General features: G+C 51.2%; 1 protein-coding gene across 5 annotated transcripts in view; it reads left to right on the forward strand.

The window, feature by feature from the left end:
• The window catches only part of myo6a (myosin VIa), a 66,027-nt gene extending 56,223 nt beyond the window's left edge, over positions 1–9,804 (forward strand). For 2 of the 5 annotated variants that reach the window (XM_028396796.1, XM_028396797.1), the window contains exons 30-36: positions 1–16; positions 634–672; positions 2,428–2,531; positions 3,836–3,967; positions 4,625–4,651; positions 6,677–6,895; positions 8,016–9,804. The exon at positions 1–16 is cut by the window's left edge and continues 20 nt beyond it. In XM_028396796.1, the coding sequence (XP_028252597.1) occupies positions 1–16; positions 634–672; positions 2,428–2,531; positions 3,836–3,967; positions 4,625–4,651; positions 6,677–6,895; positions 8,016–8,215 (737 nt within the window). In that variant the 3' untranslated portion in view covers positions 8,216–9,804. The remainder of the gene's footprint in view (positions 17–633; positions 673–2,427; positions 2,532–3,835; positions 3,968–4,624; positions 4,652–6,676; positions 6,896–8,015) is intronic. The other 3 variants (XM_028396798.1, XM_028396799.1, XM_028396800.1) reach the window with 3 other exon arrangements.
• The last annotated feature ends 252 nt before the right edge of the window (positions 9,805–10,056 follow it).

Below are 10,056 nucleotides of genomic sequence, written 5' to 3' on the forward strand. Positions count from 1 at the left end.
TCAAGAGCCTGACCATGTAGGTTCCCCTGACAGAACACACACACACAGACACACAAAACACAGACAGAACACACACACACAGCACACACACAGACAGAGACACACACACACACACACACACAGACACACACACACAGCTGAGCCTGACCATGTAGGTTCCAGTCATATTAGCTCCAGCCGTAGCTCCAGTCCAGCAGGCACAGGAACACAAACACACCGTGACAGTCTGCAGGAAGTTCAGGAGTGAAGACGACATTGAATATTCCACCTTAAGGACTAACAGTAGAGTTAATCTGATCAGACGGCCTCCCAGCACCCCCCACCGTCTCACTGGTTCCTGCTTCCTGTGTTCCTGCTGTGTGTGCTTCATGGTCACTAACTGTAGTTAAATCCCCTCTTTTCTGAAGCGTCTCTGTTCAGGGACACGGTCAGTGAACGCACCACCACTGCTCATTAGTCCCTGACTGGTTGACTGTACAGACAGTTAACTCCGCCTCCTGCGTCCTCGCTCTCAGCTGAGGGACACATGTAAAAACATAATGTCACATATCTGAAGCTCAAAAGTTTCACATTATGAAATCTCCAGCGTCAGGAAAACGCTCTAATGTTGTATTTTGGGGTCAACGTTTTTAGGGAGGAAATGGCGAAGGAAATGACCGAACTCCTGGCTAGGTGGGTGAAACCGGACGAAGGAGACAAATCTGACCAATCAATCCCTTCAATGATCCTCTGATTGACTCACAATGAAGTAAAACAAACATGTGGCTGATTGATCAGACTCTGTGCTGCCGCTGCTTCCTCAGCTCTGTCGACCTTTTCCCTCTGAAGCATCTGCTCGTTAAACGTCAGTCAAGCTGCACTGAAGTGTGATTGAAGCCTGAGGCTCCAGCTGATCCACATTATCAATCAGAACGCTTTCTAATGATAAGACCGGAAGCTATGCAGCTGCTGATTGTTGGTGATTAAAGATCAATTTGTTGTCATTTATGTATCAGGGAGAAGTAATAACCCCGATCCTCCAGATCTCTGTCATCAGACTCACGTTCAGAGTCAGCTGATTGATTGTGTATTAACCAATCAAACCGATCAGCATGTGTGTGGAGGGCCGTCGTCTTTGTGAGGAAAATATGAGCGTAAACCAGAAAAGTCTGGTTTATGATGACGGTTTTTTAAAGATGGACGCCATGACAGCTCGCCCCCTGGTGGCCCCGCCTCCCCCATGTTAGTGTAAGGGACACAGACCCGTCCGTGTGGGGTCTGTGTGGGGAGGCGGGTCCGGACTGTCCAGCTGTTGTACAGTGGATGTTACGAACCAACAGCGCCCCCTAGAACAGGCTCAGAACTGACCGCACGGTGTTCTGGGAGTATTCAGTCAGAGGATGGTGAGAGGCTCCGTTCATTTTAATAACTGAGTGGGTCAGAAAGCAGACATGTCCTGTAGCAGTTTGACCTCTGACCCCTCCATCCGGCCCTGACAGATGTTTTTAGCCTTTAGCCTCCGGTTAGCTCTGCAGGTGAACGTAAGCCTGTGTGCTGCCTCATCAGATCTCAGACTAACTGTTGTTCCTGCTCGTGTGAGCGACTGATGCCAGTTGAGTCGGCGCCAGTCTGTCCTGCTGCTTCCTGCGTCCGTCCGTGTGCGGCTAATTGGCTCAGGCCGCCGCTCGCTGCGCTGCAAACACACAGCGGCAGGACGCCGGGGCAGAAGGTGACTTCAGCCGCTCAGCTCGCTGCCAAAGTCACCGCGTGCTGCGGCGGGGACACGCTGGTCCGAGGCTCATTGTGAGACACGAAGCTGCCCAATAGGATTAGAGGAGCAGCAGGGCTCCGCCTCCAACTTCCCAGCATTCTAAAAAGGGCAAATCCTGGTCACAGATTAATCAGGGCTGTCAGCAGCGAGCAGCTGGAGAGCAGGCACACTTTCTCCTGGTAAACACTTGTTATGATGTCAGACAGCCGCAGCCCGTCAGAGGCTCGCTGGCGTCCTGGCGACTGAGCATGCGTTCTGACGGCGTTCTCGAACCCTCCGCAGAGTTTGCTTCAAACGACGCTGCTGCTGCTTCCTGAAGCCCCGCCTCCCTCACCCCGACTCTGAACAAACCAACAAACCAGAGTTTCTTCTGTTTCCTGTTACTCTGACGACGTTCAGCTGGGCGGAGTTTCCTGTGTCACATGCACACAGAGGATCAATCACCAATAATCAATCATTACAGCCAATAAACTAAAAATGGAAGATAAATAAGAACACGACCTGCTGAACATTCGGCTCCATCAGTCCTGGCGTGCTCCCAGTAAACTCCGCCCTCCTGGTTTGAACTAAGTTGTGTTGTAGCCCCGCCCACAGATCTCCTGCTGCCGGGTTCCCAGAGTTCCCTGCTGTGGGACCCTGTCACTGACTTCCTGCGTCCTTCTTCTTTCCTGTATCAGAGGTCCACAGGTTCAGGCCTCCAAGGCTGCTGCTGGCGCCAAGAAGTTTGAGCTGAGCAAGTGGAAGTACGCCGAGCTGCGGGACGCCATCAATACCTCATGTGGTGAGTGTCAGGCTTTATTCTGTCTCCTTGGCAACACGTCGACTCTCGGCAGACACACGAGGTGTCGCAGGGACTCGTCCCAAAAACTAATCAGTGGGCCTGAACGGTCAGATGGTCTTTAAACGTGAAGCGACTGTTCTTTATCCTCAGAGGATGAACCCAAGTTGTTTAACTGTCAGGCTGATTAGATACAGTTTGAAGCACCAGCATGTGAATACAATCTGCTCATGCTTCCCAGAGGATACACTGAGTTATTTAAATCACTTCATGGACAACATCTGATTACATCATGTTTGAGGAAACTATTCTTGATCCTCAGAGGATGTGCTGTTGTAGAATTGCTACCAGGCTAATAAAAAAAGGTTAATCTGACTCGTTCATGCTCCCAGAGGATTCACAAACCAGCCTCTGGCAAAAAGTGGCCCTCAGAGGATGAATCCCAATACTGTCAGGCTAACAGGACTACTGTTAATGTTCACACATGTACACAGTGGATCAGTAGACCCCACAGATGGTCATGAAGCGTGTTGATCAGATTCAGGCTCCCCAGCAGATAAACCCATGAGTCTCTCTGTAGCATCAGATGGTCAGTGAGCTCAGGTCCTCTCGGTCCAGTAAGTGGACGTTGGACTCGCTGTGTTTCTGTGAGCGCTGCCTGTGTGGGAGTGATCGGCTCCAACAGAACTCACCCCGATGATAAAAATCACCTCAACACAGCCGCTATCGTGGTGACACATCAGTAATGGACCCTGCTTCACTAAGAGCAGGCGAGCTAATGTAGCTCCTGTTAGTTCAACAGCTTTAAAGGTCAAACATCAGAGCAGTAAATATTTGTCCTCGGGCGGCTCTGATTCGCTGATCAGGGGAGTTAAAGGTAGAAAACAGTCGGAGGAGAGTTTTCCTCATAATGCTGAGTGTAACCCGAGAGCTCGCCACACAGGAACACACAGCTAGCTGAGGACGGGCCGCTCGCCTCCCAGACGGAGGCCGAGCTGGAATACTGATGTGAGCACGTCTGCTGCACATCATGAGGAGTAGCGGCTGCAGACAGCTGACGTCTGACTGCAGTGATCACAGCTCTGAGGGCGCTCCTCTGTGCGGCGCACACTAAACAGCTGTTTATCATGAGCTGTGCGTGCAGTTAAACTCGTCCTCATCATCTTCGTGCTTCTGTTTAGCAGCAGTTTGACACCTGTGTCCACGTGTCCACATACCTTTGGCCTGGTTGTGACTGTCTCTGGGTTCTTGAGGTTCCTTTGTGCATGATTATGAGGTGAAATATTCACCAGAGTCGTCTCTTGCAGACATCGAGCTGCTGGGTGCCTGCAGGGAGGAGTTCCACCGCCGCCTCAAAGTCTACCACACCTGGAAGGCCAAGAACAAGAAGAAGAATGCAGAGACGGAGCAGCGGGTGCCCAAATCCATCACCGACTACGGTACGAACACATCGCTGCTCACACACAGACACACACACGCACACACACTATGAGTTTATGTTTGCATCATATATATATATTTAATATTCATGGTGTAAATATTTAAATATGTGGTCAGAGACTCTCTCTCTCACACACACACTGCGGCTCTTCCTCCTCACTCTCTCTGAGCTGATGAAGATGAGCCGCTCAGCCTCTCCGTGTTCGTCCATCACGTCGGCGACACGAGGAACAAATGGTCTCTCACCTCGTCTCCTTGTGCCGCCGCACGGGTTGTCATGACGACCGAGAGCTCTTATTCAGAGCTGTCTATATTGTGCGTGCTCCTCTGACTGCTGATTGGACCACGGAGCCCAACACACACCCACATCCAGGCTGATCTGAGAGGTGACTCTGACCCGGGACCCGTGTCAGTCAGCCCTCACAGATCAGTTTAGAGGTTTTTGCTGTGCAGCAGGACCTCTCAGCTGTTCAGGCCTCACAGAACAACACGTTGACACAGCACTCGCTCCTCGTGGATCCAGGCTAACAGGGCGTTCACACAGCCATTCCTCTCTCACTCTGATGACACTCTGACGTCACGCCGTGTTGATGATGTCATTGTCCTGTCTGTCTGTGTGTCACTGTTGCATCACTTCCTGCCATGTTCACTTTCAGATCGTGCGCCTCCTGTGAGAAAAGCATGTAAGTGCTCCTCTGGTGTGGAACGCTACTAACACAGAGCTTAACCCTCCCACCACCCCATTAACCCCTCCCTCCCTCCTTCCCTCTAAACATGGCCGAGGCGCTCCTCTGCTTCGTGCTGCTCTGTCTGATGGGAAACTTCCTCATTTTCATTGGTTGGAGGAGGGTGGATGGGTTTCCATGGCGACCGCTGCCTCCATTGAGACGTGTGAGGAGGAGATTATTGGAGCGATTTTTGAGAGTACGCTGAGTTTCATCTTTACGAGCGGCTCGCCTCCCCGAGCTTTAATGTTTTGATAAAGAGCTGCGGTGATTCTTCAGGCGGCTGGCGTGGACACGCCCACAGAGAGAGAGAGGGGGGGGGGCAGATGATAGCATCATATTTGCAGGAGCGTGGTGGGAGTTAAAGGCCGCCATGTTCAGGCAGACGCTCCAGTCCTTTCAGACTTAATGAAGAGTTTAGTGTCATGAGCTGTGCAGACATGCGACACCATCACTGCGTTTAACATGTAATGTGGACGCTTCAGAAAGAAAGGTTCATTACATCACAGCGCTGGACTCTGCTTGTACTGAACCAGGCTTCCTGTGGAGGCTCCGCAGCTCCACCCAGGAACATCCAGCCCGTCCTCAGCAGAACGACCGCATGCTTTGATGATTGGATGATTATTGGCAGTTTGAGTTATCACGCAGAATGTGTTTTGCTTAGCTTAGCCAGCTAGCTGTAAGTTGGAGCTGATGCCTGTAAATGGTGTTTAATGACGAGAAGAGTCCACTGCAGCATCAGCCTCTTAAAGTGTAAAAAATACCGACTGACGACAACGTACTGTTCCTGGTCCGTTAACGTCCCGTTAAAGTTACCGTGGCGTCCTCTTCTCGCCTCAGTTCGGCGGTGCGTCTTTATAGAGGCCACTCAGGTGTTACCTCAGGAGCAGAAATCTTCATCAGAGTCTCTCGGAGGAACATTTCTACGTTTCTGCTTCTGCTTTCTCTTCCTGTTGGTTTGAGGGTTGGGGGGGCGGGTTCTTTTTCTGGCCATGGGGCGTGTCGCTCTGACACAGGTGGTTTTTTAGATGCTGTAGAATCCCTCCCTGTATGTAGAGACGCTCCTTCAATCAGTAGAATGTGACGCCGGCCGTCTGCTGGCGCGCTGGCTCTGATCTGACCCTCCTCCCGCTCTAACAGCAGGACCCGCTGCTGCTCCTGCACATGTGGAGCAGGTTCATTATTCAGACCGAGGCGAGCGCAGCAGAGCGGCGCCATGTTTACAGGCAGCGGGTTAATGGGAAATGTAGCCGCTGAATGGATGTTTGAACAGGAAGTCTTCATTCAGCTCGACGCCGAGCTCAGCTTCACTGCAGCAGCTCCGTCTTTAGACAGCGATGATTCCTCAGAGTCAGACGCAGGCTGACTGGAAACAGCAGAGCTGCTGCCTCAGTCCAACGGTAACAACAGCAAAGGACTCATTAATCGGCACGTCAGGGCTCACTTGTGAGGTTGCCAAGCAACTAGAGCAGAAAAGGAAACAGTCCCACACAGGTTGAGTTTTGTACAGATTCAAATAGAGTGTGAGAAGTGATGGAAAGCAGATTCTGTTCTGCACGAGGCTTCAGAGTTCATGTTGTATACAGACACAGAACCTGCAGTTCCCTGAGTGGCCACTTGAGGCTGGCTCTAAAAAGTAATGCAGAGTGGCCGTCAGAACACCATCACCAGAGGTTCTGTAGCTTTTGGGGCCAGCCTCAAGTGGCCACTTGAGGAACTGCAGTTTTTGGCTTCACTTCCCAGGCCTGAGGGTTTTCTCCATTTCCTGCCTTCATGCTAAGCTAAGCTAAGCTAACTGGACGGCTGAGAGCTCACGTTGCTGTGAAACCAGCAGCTTTATGTTTTGTCTCCAGCACAGATCCGTTCACACCGGCCCTGTTCAAACGTTTCCCATCAGCTGCATGTACAACATGGCCGCCAGATGCTGACTGTTTGCCGTCATCCATGAAGGAGGCCTAATTCTTTATTCTGTCCAATCAACAGCTCAGCAGAACCCGGCCCCGCCCATCCCGGCCCGGCAGTACGAGGTGGCCATGAACCGGCAGCAGCGCTACTTCCGCATCCCGTTCATCCGGCCGGGCGACCAGTACAAAGACCCCCAGAACAAGAAGAAGGGCTGGTGGTACGCTCACTTCGACGGGCCCTGGATCGCCCGACAGATGGAGCTGCACCCCGACAAACAACCCATCCTGCTGGTGGCAGGTGAGTACAACACAGGGAGGGGGGGAGGGTGCAGCAGGAGAAGAGGGGAGCAAAGATGGAGGCAGGAAAGAGAAAGGATGGAGAAGCAGAAAAGTGATGAGTGCAGGCAGGAGTCAGAGGTGACGCTGATGTAAACAACGGCGGACTCTGACAGATTGATCGTCCTCTGCGCTGGTGATGCACAGTCAGGCTGGAAACACTGGGAGCCTCTTATTTTCAGTCAGATATTAATTGATCAGAGTTTAAGTTCTGCTGAGAGGACGCTACAGATCAGCTGTGAACATTTATCAAAGTTAGCATGCAGCAGATACATGTTTAATCCAAACTGTATGAATACTTTAGTACAGGCTGATGCTCAGCTCATCAATCTGTCTTTATTATTCACCAGCCATGATACAGAGTTGTGTATTTTGTCCCCCTAACATGTGATTTTAGTCAACAATAAATGAGCCCTGATCACCGGCTGGAACTTAACACCTTTAAAAACGATCAATTACTGTTAATCAGATTGATTCATTTGGAATATATCAGTAGACCAATGCCAGCATGTGAAACCTGTGTGTGTTGCTGTTGGACAAACAGGCAGTAAAATCACAGACTGAACAGTTAGAGGAAAAAGAAGCAGCTGTTGTGTTTACCGTCTGTCTGAGTGAGTTCTCAGCTCTCGGCCCGTTTCTCTCATTTTTATTTGACTCGGAGGAGCCGCAGGATTCAGCGTGATTTAAACGCTGTGAGCTCCTCGGTGTTCTGCAGCAGCAGCAGGGCGAGGCTGACTTACTGCCTCACACCACACTAACACTCAGCAGCTGCACACTGACTGAACTGTGGCTGAACGTGTAGTCTCTACTGAACACAGGCAGTGGTGGGGATGTTCCAGGTGATCCTGCTGAGCGTCGTTTCTGGTTTCAGTGGCTTTAATGCTCACAGGTAAATCACTGATCACGTCCGGTCAGTAAATAAGGCTGGTATGATGGAGCCTCAGCTAACTGGCTAAGCTTAGCTTGATTGCTAATGTTCAGTTGTGCCTGCGCTTTGTCACCTGGAACATCCTCCATAGTGAAAGTGAATGTTCTGCATCTACATGAAGCTACATGAAGCTAACGTGTCCGTCCTCTCTCAGGGAAGGACGACATGGAGATGTGCGAGCTGAGCCTGGAGGAAACGGGCCTGTCCAGGAAGCGGGGGGCTGAGATCCTGCCGCGGCAGTTCGAGGAGATCTGGGAGCGCTGCGGCGGCATCCAGTACCTCCGCAGCGCCATCGAGAGCCGGCAGGCGCGGCCCACCTACGCCACGGCCATGCTGCAGAGCATGTACAAGTGACGGCCCCCCCCACCCCCCGGGGGGCGTCACGCTGCACACAAAGGGACGAATGCACCAGCTACCTGACGCAGAGGGCGTGCGAGCGCTCCGGCCCCGACCGCAGGGCGCAGCGTGAACGTCTTTCTTCTTCTTTTTCTTCTTCTTCTTTTTGGCGTTGAACCCTATGCAGAAAAAAATCATAGCTGATCACACCTGGTTGTTTTTGGAGGAGTTGTGTAACATTTCTGCGAGTCTTAACGACGAGGCCTTACTAACTAACAGGGTTTGAAGCTGCAGAGTAGGACTGTTTTTGTTCCGAGCTGCCTCCCACCGAACATCCATTCCTCTGTAACGATGCATTCCTGATGATCCGGTCCCACCGGCGTGTCGCTTCCATGCTAACAGCTAGCCGGTGACCCCGCTCCGACTTCACACCTGCTGTTTACACCGTGCTCACGCCCTCGCTCTCAGCGTGAGGCGGCGCCGCATGGCGTCAGGTCTTCTCCTCCTCCTGTCTCTCCAGCCGAATGTAACTCCAGACCTCATTGATTTCTTTATGTAGTGATTCCTTCTCTTCTTCTCATGATGTGTGATTTAACTTTAGCTGATGAGACCAAACGTTCCGAGCATCGACCCCGCCGGGTTTTTGTGTTTTCTTTTTGTGTCTTTTTGTTGGAGCAGCTCCGTGATTAGATTCTGTCTGTGTTTATCAAGCAAAGCAGAAAATGTGAATTAATTATGCAACAGCTGAGGTACAAACTCCACGTGTTGCTGCTGTTTCAGGGCAGATCAGCGCTGCAGAAACAAACGACTCAGCCATTTGATCAGTGATTCCCAAGGTCGAAATAAACTGATTTGATTCCTGCAGATCGGCCTCATACATTCATACACAGCCGGTACATCACACACAGCCTGAGGAGCTTTATTTTTCAAACAAGACTTTCTACTTAGGTGGCGCGTGAGAAGCAATAATTCATGCTAACGAGAAAAAAAAGACAATCTGTAGCCGCCACGGCGCCGCTGAGCTTTCTGCTCCCTCTGCATGAAAAGCATGAAGATCTGCTGAGTCGTGAGAAGCTGCTCTGCTCTATGGGTGGTGTTAACGTGCAGAAGGTGGGGTTAAATAAATCAACACAGTGCTGCAGGTCTGTGACAGCAGAGATGCACAATTCTGCAACGTGTTGGTTAAAAGCACAGCAGACAGCAGTCAGTGCTCACAGTTAGCTTAGCTTGGTACAAAGAAAAACTACGGCGGCCTCCATCTTTGTTCCTCCGCTGCTCTTCCTGGTACAACCTCTGCCAACACAACTCCATCAGTTCAGGTTCAGACAGTTAGAAACTTGTAATCTGATGAGAGCTCCTGAGTTTAAACACAGTGTCCCAGGTCTGCAGCACCGTGAGCGTCCAGACTACAGACGTGACCGCCCCGCGTGCATGTTGATGTCCGGAGTAAATCAGGACATCCTCCCCTGACACGTGTGCACGTGCCGCCATCCGTGTCTCGCCACACATTACAATCACTCCTCGGGAAGCACTGCCTTCGTCCACTCTGTCATTTTTCTAACGCTGATCTCTAACAGATGAATAAAAGCATTCCATGTCACTCCTCACCTCTCGCCTCTTCTTTACCTGAAAACAGAGAAGAACAGGCACAGGTCTCTGACAGTTTGTATTGTTCACTATCCACCATCAAACACACAACGATCATCTGTCAGTAACAAAAGGTACGGTCCCAGTACAGCAGCATTAACATCAGTCCATCCGACAACAGCGATGTTTACAGAGCAGCCGTTTAAATCTACTCACACACAAAGAGCTGTGAGCACAATGAGAGCGGAGCTACAGAGACCGAGCGTCCTGAG

This window comes from Parambassis ranga, chromosome 24 (genome assembly GCF_900634625.1).
Source record: "Parambassis ranga chromosome 24, fParRan2.1, whole genome shotgun sequence".
NCBI classification, from domain to species: domain Eukaryota; kingdom Metazoa; phylum Chordata; class Actinopteri; family Ambassidae; genus Parambassis; species Parambassis ranga.